The 20,675-nt window shown below is 44.7% G+C and overlaps 1 protein-coding gene across 1 annotated transcript; it reads right to left on the reverse strand.

Moving 5' to 3' along the window:
• Positions 1–270: 270 nt before the first annotated feature.
• KIF3A (kinesin family member 3A) lies at positions 271–20,472 on the reverse strand. The gene is made up of 19 exons (XM_050905275.1): positions 20,436–20,472; positions 18,569–18,851; positions 17,088–17,232; positions 16,759–16,843; positions 16,166–16,271; positions 15,242–15,381; positions 14,125–14,322; positions 13,562–13,736; positions 12,098–12,199; positions 10,417–10,488; positions 8,506–8,514; positions 6,727–6,883; positions 5,651–5,831; positions 5,214–5,324; positions 4,309–4,434; positions 3,119–3,172; positions 2,919–2,987; positions 2,585–2,709; positions 271–2,049 (listed from the first exon to the last, which is right to left on the reverse strand). The coding sequence occupies exons 1-19, from the start codon at positions 20,439–20,441 to the stop codon at positions 2,001–2,003; spliced, it is 2,193 nt and encodes a 730-aa protein (XP_050761232.1). The 5' UTR covers positions 20,442–20,472; the 3' UTR covers positions 271–2,000.
• Positions 20,473–20,675: the final 203 nt, after the last annotated feature.

Raw genomic sequence — 20,675 nt, forward strand, 5'->3', positions numbered from 1 at the left:
TTAAGCCATTTCCAGTCTGTCTTGTTTGATGAGAAGCAGGTAACATGAGCTAACCCAGCTCTATCCAAGCACATTCAAAGGTCAGCTCTTCAAGAGCAAAACCAACTACAGCTTAGATAGAGGTAAACACTCAGAATTTTTGTCAAAGTGCTAGGCTAGAGGACACAAATGCCAGTGTTTGTATCTTGTATGAACTTAGGTGACAAAGCCAGACCTTGCATGAACTTGGGTGACGCTTCCCCCCCCCCCAAAATAGAGGGCAGTATGCTCTTCTAGGTCATGATCCTGAAAAACACATTTAAAAAAACAGTGAAAAGCTTACAACTCATTTAGAATAGCGCTGAATGTATCTCCAGAGCAAAATATGCCCTTACAAGACCAGTTTTAACTACTACAGATCCTGTTAAGAGCACCACAAGGTACATCCAGTTAAGCATCATGACAGTAAGAAAGGGCTACCAACTTCTAACTACTCCAAGTACTTCACAAGAACATTCTGGTAATTGCAAACATGGCTACTAGGAAGAACTTAGGACAGCTAAGGAGCTGTCTTGTTCTTTCCATCATGCTTGAGGATTCAATTCCTCCTATTAGTAATCACAGCTTTTTAAACCTCTAGGTAACACTAAGATTACATGGAAGTTACAGCTAATTACCACCACCCTGGCATGGGAGCTGTTAAGATGCCTGCAGATGATGTGCTCCAGCGTGAGTTATAAAGCACACACACATTCCAAAGGAGATGCATTTTCTCTGTGACACAAAAGCAATGTATTAAAGTGATACGTGTCTATTAGCAGCATAAATATCAAAGAAAAAGAGCAGCCACCACAAATAAATGGTTAACATCAGAGACCAGAATTTTCTTCCTCTCATCAGAGCATAGCCAGAAACCCGAGATGATACAGTCTACACAGGAACACAAACAGCATCAGCTGTTTCAGGGGATGTTACTGTTCTGGGAAAATTGGGCAATTCATGCCTGTTTTAATACAGGAGAATCAAATTCATCCTCAGTTTAGAGCACTGGTCCAGTGCCCTCGTAGCCAGGGCTGAGAAAATGGAGCCATAATGCTCACAGTCCCAAGGCTGAAGCCAAGCGCTAGTGTTAGAGCATTCTCCTTAAACAATCTCTGCTGTTCAGACTACAAAACAATTCACATACATCTAAAAAATTCCAGCTCAGAAGCATAAAAAGCAGCCAAAGCAATGCTGCAACACAGCCTTAAAAGGAGAGAAGAAAAAAGCTCTCTTTTGCCTTTGCATCAAAGGCCTCATTCTCCACAGTGCCAGCAGATCACACGCAAACAGACAAAAATAAAAGCACTACTTAGACACACTTGTTTTCTGTTGCACTTAAACAGAGCATGGTCCCTTCCCAGAAGTCTCAGACTTTTGTAGTTCATGTTTCCCCTACCCAACTACTTTCTTTGTACAGCAAGACAGCAAATGAAGGGAAAGGACTGTGTATTTGCTACACAATACAATCAGGTTAATAGCCACAGTGAGGAACACTTAAATAAAAGGGCTTGATGCTCTTAAAGGTTTGCAGCAACCACATTCAAACACAGATCAGTGCAACAGAGGACAATAGTGAAAGTTGCCAGTTATGTGCAAAGCAGGGCATAAATCAGATTTACCAGCCTTAAATTTTAAGATTTCATCAACCGTTTTAAGCTAACATGTCTAGCACTTAAACACACATCTAGAACCCTTATTTTCTATACATTTCAACAAGGATTGCCAACAATAGTTTCCCTGCACAACACGTTTAACACATGGAATTTCACAACTATCATATATACCTGTTTAATATTATGTTAATATAACATACAATATACGGGCAACTAAGGAAAAATACATTTTTTTTTAAATAAAGCTCCATACCAGCAAGGCATGGATTTTATAGCCTTGTCAAACTGTGCCACCTCTTGAATTCCACATTCTGGCCAAATCTTATACACTCACTGATTTTTACGGCAATTCTGAACAGGTCACACCTACTGCAGCAGAGAGTCAATGACGGCTCCTGGCTTTGCCGAACGTTTTCTGTTTCGAGAGCAGAAAGGAAAGGGAAAAATAACACCATACACACATCATTATGCTGTCTAGGAAAGACAGGGACCAGCCACATTTCAAGTCAAAACTACAGCGTTACTCTTCCACAAGAATTTGTCAAAACCAACCAAACAAAAATAACCAAGAAAACCCATGCTGAAATCTCCCCCAACAGCACATTACTTGCCAGTAATAACACTATATGCACTGTCAACGTGCGAGATGCTTAACTGAACCACAGAACACACTAAAATAAAGCAAGAAGCTGGAAGAGGGGAATGCAGCAAAAGGGCATCAGAAAAATCCCCAGACAAGTCTTTCTGGATAAGATTTTACTGTAATAAAGAGATTTCAGCTTGGTTCTGTCACACCTGGCACCGGTAAACTTTATACCGTGCAAAATTTTTAGCATTTTATCTTCTCATTAAGCAAATGTTTGAAGACTTACGGTAAGTTTGCATGCACAAACTTAAGCCTTCCCCTGGGTAAATCCCCCATTACACATAGATACTCCAAAGTTCTTCACCTTCTACCCGTCTTGGGCCTGGATCTTCCTTTTGAAGTCCTTGGCCTCTCCAGCTTCATCAGAGATTGCCTCAAGCTTTCTTCAGTGTAAGCTAAGTAAACATGGGAAAGGTCCACTTCAAAGGGCTAAAAAAACCAAAAAACCCCACAAAACAAACATCAGAATCACTTTATACTCTGATCAGCAGTGCTTTTGTAACACTAGAAAGACTCATCTCTTCAAAAAGAAAAGAAAATTGAAATTGGACAGTTTCCCTATAAATATGCAGTGGTACGCACAGGCAGCAGAACTTAGACCTATGCAGCTCAATACATGCTTATAAAGAGTCACTCACATCTTTTTCTTTTTTATCCAGGACAGGTGTCTGTTTCCTCATATTGTTTCCTGTATATGCAACACATTTCTTAAAGAAAGAAAGGTCTGTTAGTAAAGTCTACTGTGCACAGTAAAACTGACTACAGCTTTATCAATTTACTTCTGGGCTCAACTAAACTCCTCAGAAGCTCTTGTACATGAGCCAGTCGGCTAGCTTACCAGCTGCCATTCTCCAATGTCTTCATTCCAGTGAACGTAGTTTTCAATCATTTCCTAGAAAGAAATTAGAACAGTAATTGTTATAGACTTGCACAATCTACCCTCCAGATGCATTTTCCAGAACACACATCCCTAAAGGCCTGGATAAGCTGCTTAAGAACAGTTTTGACCATTCCAAGTTGTTTTTATCAGGACAGCCATATCATGTTCTAAAACACCTATTTACACTCCAAAGACTACAGAAGAGAAAAATACCACTTCCAAACTGTATGCATTGGAGTTCCCACTAAAGCATGGGTTTCCCATTATGCCAATGCCATCAGGATAGCAATAAACACACATTGTAATATGGAAAAAATGAAAGATTAAGGGAAATAGATTTTATATTTTCTATTAAATAGCGTGCATCATATTTAAGCTCATCATGAATTTTCTGGATATCGGGGTCACAAAGAAAACAAGAAGTGAAGAGTTCCAAGTTCAGTCTTACTACTTTGTATTAATATCAGACATTAGCAAGCACAACTTCAAGCACAATGGAAAAAGAGGTTTTGAACAGACCCAGAGCACAGGCACACAGTGAATATACCAGTTAAATACACTGTGAATGTGATTTTTTTTTTTTAAACCATTAGGAAAATGTACTGCAAGAGAACTGAAATTAGTATATCCCTCTGCTTACAACCCCTGACACATTATACACTGCTTCCCTAAAACAGATTCCACACCATGGAATTGTAGTCAAAGTTATCAAAACCCCTGAGAAATACAACAAAGCCATCCTGCATTCATTATTCACATCCTCGTGCTGGTTTTGGAGCCAAATGCACCCACTAACTCTGATCTTCTTCCAACTGAACTTCAAGCAGAAGTCCCACCAGGTTACAAGAGTCACTTGACAAAAACATCTTTTCCTACTTTAACATCATCTGGTTCTAACAATTCAGATAACAGCACGAACACATGAATGCAACCAAGTTGCACCTGCTCAGCTGAGCCACAGCACACAAAGGCTCACAGCAATACACACCAACTCATTTGTGCCACAACAAGTCTCCATCAGTTCACTGTGAATACCTCATGAAGAGAAAAGAGGCCAACTCATTCCATTTGTTGGACAGAATAAAAGCTAGAGGGCTTAGCATGCATAGCACAATCCTACATCACAGGCTTAGGTTCTTTGTCTTTACCTGGTAGTCCTGAGGAATGAAGTTGTCTATGATAAGCATCTGAAGACGAAGTTCCCTGCTCAGCTGCCGAATATTCTCTAGTAATCCTTCAATCTCTCTCTGATGCTCTTGTTGCAGATCTGCCATCTGAAGACAAACCAGGCATTTGAGAGGCATCAGAGCTAGCTTAAGACATGGTAACAGCCTAAAAGAGAACAGTCTTCTGCCTATACAAACAAAAGCAAACTCTGGTTATAAGCACTAGAATATTTATCTCTGAAGAGTAAACCCTCTGAAACGTTCCAGCTCAGAGATGGCTAAAAGTAGCATTAATTTCTCAGTTTCACAAAAACGAAACTGGCCTTCTGCCAATCCAAGCTCTGCACCAGCTAAGAGCAGATGAAGAGTGTGCAGACCAGTTATATCCCTGGCAAGATTTCAAGGAAAATCTCTGATCTCAAAGACAAAATGCACTTTTCATGAAACAGGAACTCTAGATACCAGCCAAAGGACACATTGATCCAGTGACTGAGGAAAGAGATCACGAGGGCAACAGGCAGAAAGGACAGACAGCTAAGAGCAGAGGAGCATTTGGGCTGCCACAGAGCAGGAGATCAGGCTGCCAGCAAACAACTTTTATTTTGTTTCAGAAATAACCAGTGTTTTTCCTTGAAGTTCTGAATATCTCAGGGTCTCACACATACCCCAACTCTCAGCCTGCCTTGGGGAAAAGCTCTACAACATGCCTCTATGAAGCTTTGACAGCACAATTAATTAGATCTTTTTGAATTATGTGAGCCAAATGGACAACACAGAAAAACATTTCTAAACATATGGCACTTTTTCCAGTGTTACAAAGCTGATGGCTTACCCTTCCCAGCTATAGTCCCTTACGTGATCATAGGCTGAGGACTTCGGACACTAACCTCTGATTTTGCAGCCATAAGCATGGTCCAAACTTTCTTCAGCTTTTTGGTTTTCCCCTGTGCTTCTTCCTGGAGGCTGGTGTACTTCTCCTCGATGTCCAAGCGTTCTTGCTGTGTGCAAGATTTAGCACAGACATCCACACATTAACATAATCAAAGAAACTATCTGCAATAGTATGAACAAGAGGAGAAACTACTTGAACAAAACAAAGCATTTGCCAAGGACACGGAGACCTGGCTTAGCCAGGCTGGCTCAGACCCACAGCGATCACACTGCCCTACAGGTGAGCCCTGCCAACATGTGGCCTCTGAAGTGGTTAGCTTCTGCTGTGCTTCCAGAGTGGAGCCACGTTTCATCCACATGAGCAATGCCAAGGCACACAATGTGGTGTGTCCTGCCATTGCTATTTTGAGACAGCTACAGCATATAACCCCACCTCCTTCTCCTCAAGCTCCTTGCGAAGCTGTTCTGCTCTCTTCCTTCGTTCTTCCAGTTCCATATTGGATTCTTCTAGAAGCTTCTCCTGCTCCTCTGCTTTTGCCAGCAAGTCCACTCCTCCCACAATCACCTTCTTCTCCAACGCAGACAGTTTCTCCAACAGGGACTGGTGCTCTTGTCTAGCGAGACAGGTAAGCGTAAAACCTCCTATCCTACAGTGCTCGCAAGGCAGCAGGTCCAGCTCAGTTTTACAGCCCAGACAGCATTCACAAGGCTGGAAAAACGTGTCTTGCTGCCAAGGGTTTAAGTTGGGGTGAGGCAGTGCAAGTGAACGCAGGGAGTTCCCTGAGCTCCAGCTCCCATCGCTTTCTCTCAAGCAAAACCAGGTCAGCAGAGAAGTCTCTCCTGCTGCAAGTCCCCTCTGTGAGGGGCTGCAAGGCACCAGCGATATTACCAGGCTACCCAAGGCACCCCCCTCCCCAAAGGCCCCACCAGCCAGCGATGACCAGAGGCAGCTGCAGCAACAGAAGCGAGTGAACAGAGATCAAGGCAGGGCAGCAGAGATGCAAACCAGGAATGCTGGCTGCTGTTGGAGCAGCCTCTGACAGCAGGACTGTCCTATTTGCATGGGCCAGTGCGATCTCAGCAGCTTTTCAGCTCCAGACTGGAGAACCCCTACACCCAAAATGACATGCTCGTGACAGTGTGCTGCGGGAAACCTGGCCTGCTACACAGCTGTTGCCCACTGGGCCAAGCAGTACAGCAGTACTGCTGCTCTTCACAGGTCTCCGTGGTTTGGAGGACTCATTTATGTTTCTAGGCTGCCTTGCACAACTAGATAAAGTTAAGAGAAGAAAGAAGTGGCAAAAGGATAAAGTTTGTCTTTTCCATCTGCTCTAAACTCTGAAACCAGGGCAAGCTCCTCTTTCACTACGATAATAGCAAGAGCTGATGTTCAGTACGAAGTTTGACGGGCACCTCACCATGGCATCTCCAGATGTCCATAACTGAGTTGTAGATTAAGGAAGGAAAAACCCACACGACCACACAAACTGCTTAAAGCAGGGTACTCACTGAGCTTTAAGCAAGTCTTTTTCTCTCTTCTCCAGTTCGGCTCTGGCTTTATTTCTTTCTTCTTCTTCCATATCGAGCTTAGTTTCAAGAGCTTTTCTCTCCTCTTCAATCTTTGCTTGCATCTCTACCATCTTATCAGGGGAAACTTTCTTTTTGCCTTTGGAAGAGATAGGGGAAACAAATTAGTTCACAGAAAAATAAGACAGCCTCTGTATCACAGCATTTTTTCTCAAGTTCATATTCAATACTTGCATTTAACAAAAATTAATTTAATTAGATATCAGCTCCAAGCTGGGCACAACTCAGTCTTTCAAATCCTGTTTTAACATTGACCAGTTGTCACCAGTTCCTACAGAGAAAGAACGCTATATAACTAACACTGTAACATAATGCCCCCAAAATAGAAAACATACGAAGAACACTTGGAGAAGGAACACTGCCTAAAGAGAAGTCTGAGCTGGAAACTCAGGTGTTCTAACTATGCAGCCTAGGCCAAATGAAGGAAAACAGAAGACTGCCTTGACCTACAGCTACAAGAGCTAAAGTACCAAGAGTTATGTACTCAAATTTCAGATTAGCATCCCCACCACACCCCTTGTTCATTGTCCTCCTTACGGGCTTACCTATTGCAAAGCGAACACGTAGACATTTTAAGAACACGCTACTATGAAAATACAGAGACTAGAGAAATTCAGAACAGCCCTATGAAAAACAGGCAATTAAAGAAACTTTTTGATGGTATTCAATCTATGTAACAGTGACTACCCACAGATTTGAAAGTACTGAGGTTTGCTGTGACTTATCAACTGCGTCTTTACAACATAACTACTACTGCAGCAAACCAGGTACATTTCATAGAGGGTTACAAAGGAAGTGGCCAGAGCAACGCATCGGCCCGAAGGGTTGGTCCCAAAAACCTGTGATTTTGAAAGAAAGCGTGAGGCTGCTACTCTTGGAAGCCACTCCACAAGTCTTGAGTCAACTTTCATTGTAATCCCAGGAGTGCCTAAGGCAGGTGAACAGAGATCCTTGGGGGTTATTTGGAGTGAAAGCGAGCCCAGCCTACGTGCATTTCCTCAAATCCACAAGTCTCCCACAAGTCCTAAATCTCCCTTTATTCACTACATGCAAATCCTTCGTTTTATTGTTTTGCTCTTCTCCAGACACAAAAAAAACCCCACATAGAATCCAGATGCCTAGAAACTAACAGAAGCCATCAACTGTCAAGGGACTGTTTTTCACAGTGACATAATGCATATTGTCAGAACATGCTCAAGAAGTCGTTCAGTAAAAGGCTTCCCTTCCCTCCAGTCTTCATAGCATTCAGCTTTATTTATATACATATATGACCTCTAACAGACAGACAAAATGCATTGTATCTGTAAACATGCATGCAGGTATGTATGTATCTGTATACATGTTTTGTTCACACACACAGGAGATTTAATTAGTTTTGTGGCAAGGCAAGGACTTCAGCACTACAGCAAACAATGTCTTAGTTTCCATCTGCTAAACTTTGGAATCAGATAATAAGCACTTATTTCCGGGTTTGTGGCGGAAAAATCTCTCTCTCTAGTCTTTGAGTAAGAAGCTTTCTGAAAGTGCTATACAGAGCTCATCATATTAAAAAGAGATAAGCCAGATAAAGGCTTCTTACTGTTAGTACACAGCCCTATATATTCTCAGTTTAGGAGAAAAATGTGAACCAAACCAAGTTGTAAGACCCTTTCACAAGCTCTGCAATTGTATTATAAGGAGATGGAAATCAATTACACCAACCTGCTTGATCTTGCATTAAGAGGAAGTAGAAAGCAAATCGCAGAGAGGCAGCATATGCATAAAAAGAGGAGGAAAGAAAATATATTATTCCTTTGATCATTTTGGACAATCATCAGCATCAGAACAAACATTAATTTTATATGCATGTTTCTAGAGTAGAAAACACAGGATAATCATCACTAAAAAACTCCGTTAGAGCAAACATTAATGCATCATGATTTTATGCTAAAGCAGAGAAAGTTTCTGTACTTCAGAGTGCTTTGCATATCCAGGATAATCTTCAGCTCACTCTTGCATTCTTCTGCCCATTCAATGCAATGCAGAATCTAAATGTAACATTATGAGCCTGCCGCAAAGATCATGCCCTAAGAAACAATTAAAGAGGGTAGATTTCTTCAACAAGAGACTTAATACTTCCCCCCCCCAACTCAAGACAGCCAATTCTGTTACATTACCTGTAAAATATTAGCATACAAAAGAGACATTAAGTTTTAACCAAGTTTCCAGGCCAATTCTTTGCAAGATACATGACAGCTGCACATAGGAGTCTCAGCACAAGATTTCTCCATTTAATTACACAAGGTATTAGTAGGTTAATTTGCAGTAACTGATGCTTCCATAGAGGTATATAGCCAGTTTCGGTTATTCAAGCAAGTGCAGCAAAAAAGGCAGGACAGGAAAGGGATAATGAAAGACACCACATGCAAAAGGGTCACGCTTGAGGACAGTTAATATCCCAAACCATATATAGCCACACTTATCCTCATCACCAAAAGCCCAGTGCAACATCCATAACAGGGCTGTCTCCAAACTTGCAGGAGATGGACTCATCCACCCACTGCCACATCAGCAATTTGCTATTAACTGTCCTCATCCAAATAAAATATTCACGTTTCAAGCAAGCTTTGAAAGAGCAAGTTTGAAGCAAGCAGATTTCCAAGCCTACCATCATATGACCCACCAAAGGTCTCCCTTAGGTTGTGACCCTTCTTAACCTGCCACCACACTTTCTCTGAGCTGATGCTTTCCACTAACGTAACTAGTATAAGTGTGACTGAACTATACAGCAATACTTTCCAGACACTCTCCACACAGGGAGGAGAGTAGACTGCATCTATACAGGATAACCACGACAGTGAGTGAAGTCCCTACAAGCCAAGTCCTGAGATGTCATTTATTTCTTCAGTCATCACTGACTGACTGTAGGGTTTTTAAAGGGACAGAGCCCTCTCTGATCAGGAGCAGACCAGACTTTCCTCACTGCTAGACCAAAATCTAGATCCCTTGTTCCTCGGAACTAAGTCCCACAGTGATCAAGAACTCAATGCCATGGGGCAGTTAAACCCCAGCCACCACTGAGGATTCTTTCTTTTGGCAGATACTTAAACAAAAAGCCAATCAACCAAGCGTTACCACATTTTCTTTGCAAGTATAAACCTCGTGTTGTTTGTTGGCTGCTCCATTCATTTTCTCCAAAACTAATTTTGAGAAAGCAGAGTCCAATATAACACAGCACAACCCATTTCACCTGTCTAGTTGTCCTTTTTATGAACTCATTGTAGCAACTCCCATAAAAAAGTTAGCTCAGACTTCTTCCTGATATTTTAGAGGGAGCGTTTAACACAAGTTGCAAACTGTTTGTTTTAACCTATCATTTCTCAATTGTCTTTAAATCTTGCTCAAGCAGCATACTAAATTGCTTCCTATTCTCTCACATATCTGGCTAACAATGCGCACATTGAACAACTGTTTCAAGCATGGAAGCAGCAAAGGAAAGGCATGCTTTAGCAGAGTTAAAAATTCAGGTTTATCTTTCCAACAGACATAGCGGGGAAGAGTGCAGCATTGCAAAATGGAGTGTGCAGATTATGGAAAGGCCAAAGCTTAAAGGACTGAAGAGCTCCCACTCACTAGTGAAGGACTTATCCAGAGGTTTCTCTATGACAGAGCATGTGGAGTCTGAACTACTGCTGCTGCTACTGCCTGGAAAACAGAAATGCGTCCCACAGAAAAACCCAGAGAGGAAGAAACATGCAGATGGGAAGTTAGTTCTTAAGGAAAGAAACCCAGAAGGGCCAGCAACCTAGTTCAAAAAGGCACAAGTTCCCATTAGGAAGCATTTGCTAGGATCCCTCCCAGACTCAGCTTGCAAAGCCAACTATTTCCCAGCACAAAATAGCATGCTCAGAAAGACACTTCAGTTAAAACCCATCTTAACCAGCCTACAGCTTAAAACAACATGCCAAGGCAGCTTCCATTTCAAGCAACAACAGCACAGAAAACCAGATCATAGTGGAGAAGGCTGTGGATATCTGCAGTAGCAGAGGATTCAGTGACCAGGAGTCCTTTCCAGTGTTATGTACATGGCAATGTGCACTCCTCCCTCTAGAAGGCAGAATCAGCTTACACAGGGACAGTTACTGTACATACTCCTGCTGAGCAGCACCCTTACTTAGGGAACTCAGAGTAGCTTGTTTGGAAGTTCAGTAAGTCACAGTTATTTGCTCTCTATTCCTTTCAAGCAGCATTCTGAAGGTGGTCTCCTCCTGGGAGGAGATTTGGGCAGGACTTGGTTCTTGGAGACAGTGGTCAATCTTTTTGCTTCTAGAAATTACCAAAAGGTGAAAAATGAAGTTGTTACAACTACCAAAGGCATGACAAAGGTCATTTACAACTCTACTTGGACAGATACCAAAATGAAGAGAGTGCATCTAAAGCAGGAACGCTTTAACAGGAATTTTTTAAACAGATGTGGGTGCTTCAGGACAGGAAGGCAGTTTGAATGCCAAAATTAGTTTACTAGAGAAGCTGGAAGTTGAGGTGTAGCACTGGGCTTGACTTCTCTGCTCCCCATGAAGAAACATCAGAGAGGTTCTAGGGGCACAGCAAGCTCCCTGGAAGCCACAGCATCCCATGGTACACAATGACCTGCAATTCTAGGTTCAGCAACATCCCTTGGGATTTAGATGTTACGCAGTAGTTTAACACTGGTGTAGAACAAAGCAAACTTCACCATGGGATTTCCAGAGTGCTCCCAAACAAGGGATGTGCAGCTGCCATTCAGCTTTTCAGCTTGCACAAAGACACCCAAAGGTCAAGTTTTTCCTCTATCAACATAAAATAGGACACCAGAAGAGTGAGTTATTGAACACCTATAAGACAGATGAATCCTTTGCCTAAACCACAGCCAAAATTCCCCTCCAACCATTCCCATGGTTATAAAAACCCGCATCTGCCTACCATTGATCTTTGGTGTCTTCTTCCTCCCACCTCTGTGAGCAGGGGAAGTTCCACACCACCAGTCACAAGCCATACACAGCCACCTTGCGGCAACCAGGGAGCCACCACAAAAGGGGATGTTACCACAAGCACAACTACCCAAGTGGAAGCAGATACTACACAGGTTCGGAGCTGTTCATCTACGGAGATGGCACCAAATAGCTTCGTTTCTAGGAGAGGCATGATAATTGCAGCGGCAGTAGGGCAGCTCTACAACTCCACTTTTCCCTGCCTGGCTCTGGCTACAGTTTCTGACACCAGCTCCTGGATAAGAGGAGACTGGTGGCACTGACAGGAATCTCTACTGCCTTACCCCGCCGTTTCTTCCGCTTCTCCCCATCCTCTCCAATCTCCCCATCGTCATCTTCATCCTCCTCTTCAGAATCACTGGTCTCGGAACCAGATATCTCTTCCCCTAGAAGAGAAGAGTGTGCTTTTTGATGCGCTTTCCTTCACCTCATACCAGCTTGTTACTGTGACAGCAGCATTCGTCCAAACCCAGCAGTGTCCGACATCAGCTTATGAGCACCTGCAGAAGTCATTAACTGTTGAGCAGACAGACAGCTTGCTGTGGCTCAGGAAACTTAAGGAAAATCAAGATAAGCAATTTAATGCTGCGAAGTCAGTGTGTGTATATGTTAAAGCTCAAGTGGTGCTTTTCATGGGAAATAAAGCATCTGCTGAAGTGCTAAGCTACTGCTAAAACACTGCTGAAGTGTTAAGCTACAAAGTTTACCTAGCAGGACCTCCCCATACCTTCTCTTCCATCTCAGATAAAAGAGAAAACAGTCAGATGAACAAAGTTCACACAGACTTGCTACTTAATCAGACACCTGTATACATTATGCTAGATGGCTGTTAATTGAGAAAAGTGTCCAGTTTCACAGGTTTTTATCATTGTTGCCATTGCAGACACAACGCTTAGATGTTTCAGGCTGAGTTTGGAAACCAAACTGAAGAGAGTCCAACATTTAACACCCTGGCCTCCCAGTAACGTTAGCAAACATAAGGCTGTTTGTTCTGTAGCTTAGAGTCTAAAATTTAAGAAGCCACCCTCAGCCCACCAGGGATGAAACAGCTACACCCAGCTCCCAAACCTTGAAGAAAGCATTACTGACCATTTCCTGCTTCTCCTGAATGGGAGAGACCCCAAACAGCAAGCCATGTTGGAGTTACTGCTACAGCTGTTCTGTGCTGTGAGCACCTCTCTGGAGAGAGATGTTGTGCCAAGGTCACTGTTTACTAAGCATCCCTCTGGCAGGGTCCTTCGATGCTGATGGACTAACAGCATCACAAGGCCATGAAGTTACAGGGCTTAAAGAAGCTTCTTGTTTCTCTGTGCACTGTTGAAAGTCAGCCCCAGTTCTAGCTCTGCAAATTTGGTTCATTTTCCCCCGCAAAAAACCACATCTCTCCTCCTCAAACAGGGAAAACATTTGACCTTTTGTTACGGTACGTTTTTAATTCCCTACACCGCGTCCTGCCGTGCCCAGAGCCCTCCTGCTCCCCGGGCACACCTCGCTCAGCCCAGAAGCCATCGGTTACCCTAGTGCCAAGTGCCACCTAGCGGGCAAAGGTGGGCCCCGCCGGCCCCGCCACCACCCCACCGCCCTGGGGACACCCCTCCTGGAACCCAGCAGGGCAAACAAAACCAGGACACTGGCCTGCACCAGCTACCGAACTCGTGTGAGACATCTTCAAATAGCAAAGAACGTTCACGCTCAAACAGAACGAGCATTGGTACCGAGAGGAACACTAGGAGGAAGGGGAATCTCACCTTCTTCCAGTTTTTTCTTAAGCTCTTCAATTTCTTTTTGAAACTGGCGGAGCAAAGCATCCTTGGGATCTTCATTAATCCTCGCCTTGTTCTTTATGTTCTTGGCTCGGTTCGCATACCTGAGAGTGCTGATGGTCTCATCGTAGTTGTAGTCTGCCGGTCCAATGTTTGCACACTGTGACACACGGAAGACCGAGTTACTGGAGGACAGAGTGTCAGAGCCCAGAACAAGTAATTTCAGGGACCCATCCCCAGCTCTGCCGATCTCACACTGCTACTCTTTCCCAAGCTTTCCTGCCGCTTCTATGCCAAAGCTGCTTTTGGCTACTCAAGCACAGCTTCTATTTGATTTTACACACACGTGTACATTTGCACTGTGTTTAGAGCCTCATCTGTACAGAGGCAAAGAGAAAAGATAGAAAAAGATGCACACAGAAGGTTCTCTAAGCTGCAAACAGCTCTGAAAGAGGTAAATGCCAGGCTGTTCTCATGGCAAACTCCCTATGCTATCCCTGTAAAAATGCAGCTCGATAGCTGGCACTGGAAAGGGCACCTCAGCTTACCATCATGGTTTTGGAGTTGCCCCCCAGAGAATCCTGAAGGAGCCGTGTAAGTTTGGAGTTTCGGTAGGGCACATGGGTGCTCTTGCCATCCACCAGTGCAGAGATAACATTCCCCAGTGTGGAAAGAGAGAGGTTGATCTTAGTAGCTTCCTTCAGTCGCTGCCCCGTGGCTCCAGTTTTCGCCTGTCTTTCAGAACCCTGGAAGCGGAACAGGAAGCAGCAGCAGGACTTACAACAGATCCTCTAATACATCTCCTCCCTCCAAACAGGATCAACTACACCTGAAGTCTTGCTAGCAGCCATGTCACTAACCACCTCATCCATTATTAGAGAACCTGGCTAAGTACCTCAGACATTGTTAAAGAGACAAGCCAAACAGCTCTTAACTGAAGCTTTCAGTGCTAGCAAATTCTGGATTGATCAAAGTAATGCAGCTGGGAAAACGGAGATTTTGTCCCCATGAACAAAAATGCTATGAGAAGCAAGTCAGCAGTTACGAGGCACCTCAGCTGGAGCTGCTAAGCACCATCTCCAGCCTCTCCTATCAGCAGATCAAGGGAGAAAAGCAACACTGCAATTATTTTAGAGTTTCATAGAGCAACCTAAACATACATCATGTAAATAAAGTTAACATGCAGACATTGAATGCCTTTGGTCTCCCCTTTCCTGGATTTTCTCCAAGGAAAGATACACCAGTGTAAAGTTTGGGATAGAGACACATTTTACCAGCACAATTACATTGGTTAAAAGTGAGTGACAGAGGGAGGGAACCTGCAAGTGATGAACTGCATGGTCACAACCCTCAAAAAACCCCCCAAACCTCTTGCAAAGACCCAGTTCTGCTGTCCAGAGAGCTCTTTCCAATATAGTTTATTCATTTAATGATTAATTTATAGAAGCAAGAGAGCCCTTTTACTGGGACAGGCTCTAGCAACAATAAAGACTCTTCCAGGTACACCTCTAATTTAAGGCCCCGAGTGAATACTTCATAGAAGTCAAATGTTAAACAGAAGTCTGGGCTTTAGCTCTGAAACATGGGACATGCCCTTTACAGTGCCTTCAACATGAGCAGCCATGCCCACCACGCGTTATGGCAGACCCGGCTGGTCTTACTCACAGCAAGATCAACGAGATGCAGTTTGCCCATGCGCACGTGCATGTTTCCATCAACCCCCTTCTCACTGCACTCAATAGTGATAGTGAAGATGGCGTGCGAACGAGAGCTGTGCTCATTCATGTTTGTGGCACCAACAGAACCTTTGAATAGAGAGAAAAAGCAATGATGTCTTCAGAAGGAATCACATGCTCCTGTAACACCCTTCCTGCTCTCAAAGGAGACTTATCCCCACCTCTTTACCCAACCCTTTTTTCAGAAGATTGAAGAGGGATGCTCAGACTTAACAGCAAACTGTATTCTTGGGCACTGAAGTTGCAGCACATCTCCAGTCTGGACTAGCACAAGTGTTACAGCCTGCTGTAGCTCTAAGCCAACCACAGACTCCCATCTCAAGAGCAGCAATAGTTGTCATCTGTTTCTTTAAGGCTACAAACATCAGTAGCCTAAGGCATTCACAGCTGATCCCTGAGAACAGCTGTATTTTGAGAAATAAGAACACAGCAATCCATGCCAAGAGCAACAGTAGTCAGAACTTCAGGTTGTAAAAGGATCTGAGCTTAACTAAGAAGTCTTCCAGAAAACATAAACCACCTCCCACTCACAGCACAGCACAGGTCTAGTTGTTCATCCTGATCAGAACAGAAGAGGGAAAAGGACCAACACACACACTAGTAGTTCTGACAACGCTGACTGCCCTCATTGCATCCTCCCCTTTGCCATTTCCCCCACTTGCACTGGCTGACCTAGGAAGCAGAGCCTTCTTCACCTGCGTCTGCACAAAAGGGGTTTGGGAGGGGATATCCTTTTTCCTCTGCTCAGCTGAACAATCTTTCCAGCATTAGGACTAGGATCTCTTCCTGTGGTCTCATAACCAGACCTGTGTTCTGTCCGAGCTATAAACCTGCCCACAGCAAGACTACGTACGGTTCTTGTGGCCCAGGGTCATGATTCTGTCCATATCATCTGCATTGTTTACAACATAAGCTGAAAGGTCTTTGATATAAACTCCCACATCAGGTCTCTCTTTAACCTAAGAGAGAAACAGTTTAGACTGAGCATCCTTAGGAGAATCCCCAACAGCAATTTTCAGCTGTACTGTAATACTACAGCGATTTACTCCTCCAGGCTCTGGTTTGCGCATAAAACACTCCAACACTCAGAATCACAGCAGCTACGGAATAAAGACTCATGCAGGACAATATTCCACTGGTTTCCCCTGGTGGCAAATAGCGACTTCAAATCTCAGTCTCCAATTCCTAGAAAGACTGCCAAGGGGCCTTTGGGGTAAGGCACAAAACCAATTCAGATGGACCAGCCAGTTTCTCACTACGCAACTGACCAAGTGGAAAAGATCCAGGGAAGTCAGCAGTGATATCCAGCTACTGTATCTTAAAGGAAACAGTACACATGATGAGGAGCCCAACCTCCCACTTCCCTTCAAGTGCTTCTCTGCTCTTTAAAATACAATATTGCTCCCTGATTCAAAACAAACATCACATTCAGAACAGCAGGCTCACCTCTAATCTCTGCGTCTGGTCTTTTCCTAGCAGGTCCCGCACTTCTTCATTGTAAATTTCCAGGTAAGACACACGAACTAAAAACCTGAAGACAAACAGTTGGGTAGCTTTCTTAGCAAGACATTTGTTGAAGTCCAACACACACAACCACAGAGCACAAAGAAAATGCAGTGATATACCAACACAATCCTGCTACCCCATCGAGAACTGCCTAAGGAGGAGTCTTTCAGCTGGGGCCAGAGCTACTGTTTCAGTTGCCATTGTCAAGGCCAGGCTCCTACTACAGACAGACACACAAAACACAGAAGCAGTGAAGAGAAGCTGTTTACCTTGTATCGCCCTCTGCCTTGGCAATGTGACCAAATATATGGGCAAAGGAATTGGGAATGATGCCTCTAAGCTCAGGAACTGCTCGGACCCCTTCCATGGTGAAAGTTTTGCCTGTTCCAGTCTGCCCATATGCAAAAATAGTACCTGAAGGATAAGAAGATATACGAACAGCCTCTAAGAAGATGCTAACCGCAGTTTTACTTCATCCCTTCTTAGCCTGACAGCACTAAACACCTCTATTGTTATGGAGTTGAAATTTTCCACCCATTCCAGTAGATACTGTGCAAGGCTAGGAGCAGTAGAAGTGGTGGACAACCACAGTGAAGAGGGCTGAGCCACTGTTTTATCCAGCCTGCAAGATACCTAAGGAAAAGTCAGCTTGTTTGAACTGTGCAGAGTGATTAAAGTATGGAGTGCTAGTACACTTAGGTCTCACACACAAATAACTAAGGCAAGCCCAATTAATAACACAGTCAATTAGAGGAAGATCATTATATACCAACTGCAAAACCAACTATTGCTAGCGCTCTAAGCCACAGCAGAAACAGTGTGAGGCTTCTACAACACAGGTCACAGCACAAGCCCAGTTCTGAACCTGCAGAAGCAGCTACAATTTGGAGTAGAGAATCAGCCTGCACAGGAAGACATCCAGAAAGTTTACTGAGATCCCAGACTCTGGTACTCCAGAAATATACTGGTTCTTAAGTTTAGCCTAGCACTGCTGAAAACTCAAGTTTTGACTGTCAAGCCACTGACATTACAGTTCAGAAAAGCCAAATTATAGTCAGCTGAAACCTGGGTGTGTTAGCACAATAGCTTATTAGACATTTTACAAACCTTTAAAAACTTTGTAATCTGTTGTTGTTTATAGCATACTGTTATGGAAAGCAGTAATTTGCTTCCTTACTAGCGTCTGCTTTCCTTTACATAATACATTTACATGCATAACAGACACACACACAAACCATGGTCATACTCTTCCCAGCTGTAGGAAGCAACAGATTATCTGTGGAGTAGGGCAAGATGTGTTTAACTAGTCATCTTAGTTTAAAACAGCAAAGTTCAGAGTGGAAAATGCAGTGGTTATATGCACAAGTCTGGTATGCATACCTAGTTACTGCAGGACCGTGGCAGCTGCCTGGTTACTGAAATTCTATAGCGAAGAGTCGCTGAGAATTCTGATAATGAGATAAAGTGCATATCTTTTGCAAACAGAAGATACTGAATAAAAACATACAGCTAACTGACCTCAGCTGAGTCTTGTTCATCACCAATCTCCCACTGTTAATGATCATAGTAGCTACAACCACTGAGTAGTCAGAACAGCAAGTACCTTCAGGCTATTTTAAGTTAAAGGCCACAACAGAAACAATACAGGCCTATAGCCCTCAGAAGGTGAAACTCCCTTAAATAAGATCAGCAGGAACTCTAACAATGCAAAGAATAGGAGATGGGATCCTTGACTTAAAAAGGGACTTACCATTGTATCCTTCTAGAACAGAGTCAATAATAGGTCTTGCAGTTAAATTATAGACATCCAGCTGTTTACTCTCCGGTCCAAACACTGTGTCAAACGTAAATGTCTTGGGAGGCTCATTGGATGAGTCTGTTTTATGAACAGTTATAGTTCCTCTCATTTCATCTACGTTGACTGCCATTTTGTAGCCCGTAGCTTTCTCTCGTTCATTAAGAGGCCGGCATCGAACAACAACCTTGACATTATCACAGCTCTCTGGCTTGTCCAGCTTCTCAGGCTTGTTGATCTATAATTATTAAAAAGGCAAAAAAAAATTACACAGGCTGTAACACTACTGTTAACATACCTGTGTGTTTAAGCACAAACGCTGTTGAATCAACTCAAGTAGATGCATACATCTCCATAGGATCATGGACTTGGGGACTCAAAACCAGAACTGGTTTATAATTAGAGCTGAAAGAATAATGTCCACTTATTCAGTCAATGCAATCTTCTTCTGTTTGCTAACATGGAAACTGATCGAGTAAAACTTGAGAATTTCACATTCAAGATCATCTATGAATTTCTTCAAGAAACAATTTCATGCTCGCAAACAATCTGCAAGCAGTTTGCTGGAAGAGGTGCAGCCATGCCATTCTTTTACATTAACACTGACCACGCTCTCTCACTGGAGCACACCACTCTCAGACCTTACAGATGACATAAGCAGATTCCCCTGAGCACTGGCTGAAGGGAAATCATTTAAGTTACAAGCTTTGGTGTACTTGCTGAATTTTAATCATTTAGAAAATTTAAATGCTGTATTATAAAACTTCACAAACCTTTGCTTTCATGAAGTAGTTACAAATACAAATTTTGAAGCAGCACTGATTAATTTGATGTCACATGCCTCTCCTGATTAAATAAATCTAAAACCCACTTGACCTGGTAACGTCTAAGACACTACCCTTGGTGACAGGTGCTGTAGCTAAGCATTTAACTACTTCTAAAGCAGCTACCTTGGATGTCAACAAGAAACAAACCCTGTTTCCAAGCGCCTCTCCCACCAGCTGCCAGCTGCCTAGATTCCTCTCAGGCCTTAGCAGAGGCCAGAAACAGCTTCTGCTGCTCCGGTGAAAGCAGAGAGCTTATCAGTCTCGTCTTGGTGGAGGAGGGATCCTACAGTCCTATTCTACCGCCATAGGTGCAAGAGTTTGCAAAATCAGCTACAGAATTAGCGAGTCACGGTGAGCCACACACTACCTCTCCATTGCACTGTCATCCACAGCCTGCCAGAGGAAAGCGGGCGGCTGAAACGCTGCCCGAGCCAGACCTCCGCCCTGACCAGACCCCCACGTTCCTCCTACCCGCCACTGCCCCAGTCAGGGCCGCTTGCCTCACCGCGCTTTGCGCTGACAGCAGCGGGCCGTGCCGGCGCGGTAAGCCTGCGCAGCATCACCAGGAGGCTCGGGAGCAGAGGCGAGACCCTCCCGTGAGGCGAGGCCAGCCTTCACCCCTCGCCGCCAAGGAGCCGCCGCCGCCGCCGCCTCTGCCAGGGGACTCGCCCCACCCGCAGCCCCTCACCCCACCGGCCCCGCTCAGCCTGACAGGACGCCACACGCCGCCCGCCATTTCCCATCCCACGGCGCAGGCGGCTCCCACGCCGAGACGGGAGCAGAGGCCGCGGGGCCTGCGACACCCCCACCCCACCCGCCGCGGCGGCTCCTGTCAGCGACAGGCCGAGGAACGCAGGAACCGGACAGCACCAGGGCCGGGCCGCCGCCGCGCCCCCTCGGCCGGCCGCCAGCGCTCACCCACCGCGCAGCCCAAGCGCGGCGGCAGCCGGCATCCCCGCTGCGGGCGCCCGCGGACCCGGCGCGGCGGGGCTCACCGGCATGGCGGCGGCGGCGCGCGGGCAGGGAGCGGCGCCGGGCGCGAGGCACCCGCCGGGCGGCACAACGGAACAATAACAGCACCGCGCCTGCGCCCGCCCCGAGCCGCCCCGGCTCGCAGCCAATCCCCGCGCGCTGCGGAGGCCGCGCACCCAATGGCTGGCGAAGAAAGGAGGGGCCCGGCCTGCCCCTCGCCGCCATAGGTGCCGGGCCCCAGCCAATGACGAGGGTGGAGCGGC

This window comes from Gymnogyps californianus, chromosome 14 (genome assembly GCF_018139145.2).
Source record: "Gymnogyps californianus isolate 813 chromosome 14, ASM1813914v2, whole genome shotgun sequence".
NCBI lineage: Eukaryota > Metazoa > Chordata > Aves > Accipitriformes > Cathartidae > Gymnogyps > Gymnogyps californianus.

What these genes read in the sequence shown, in the direction of transcription:
- KIF3A (XM_050905275.1), bottom strand. An exon ending in AAGGCAGAGGGCGATACAAG is followed by an intron (nt 16,844 to 17,087) that starts GTAAACAGCTTC and finishes GTTTGTCTTCAG; the next exon opens with GTTTTTAGTTCGTGTGTCTT. An exon ending in GAAGCGGAAGAAACGGCGGG is followed by an intron (nt 10,489 to 12,097) that starts GTAAGGCAGTAG and finishes TCTGTTTTCCAG; the next exon opens with GCAGTAGCAGCAGCAGTAGT.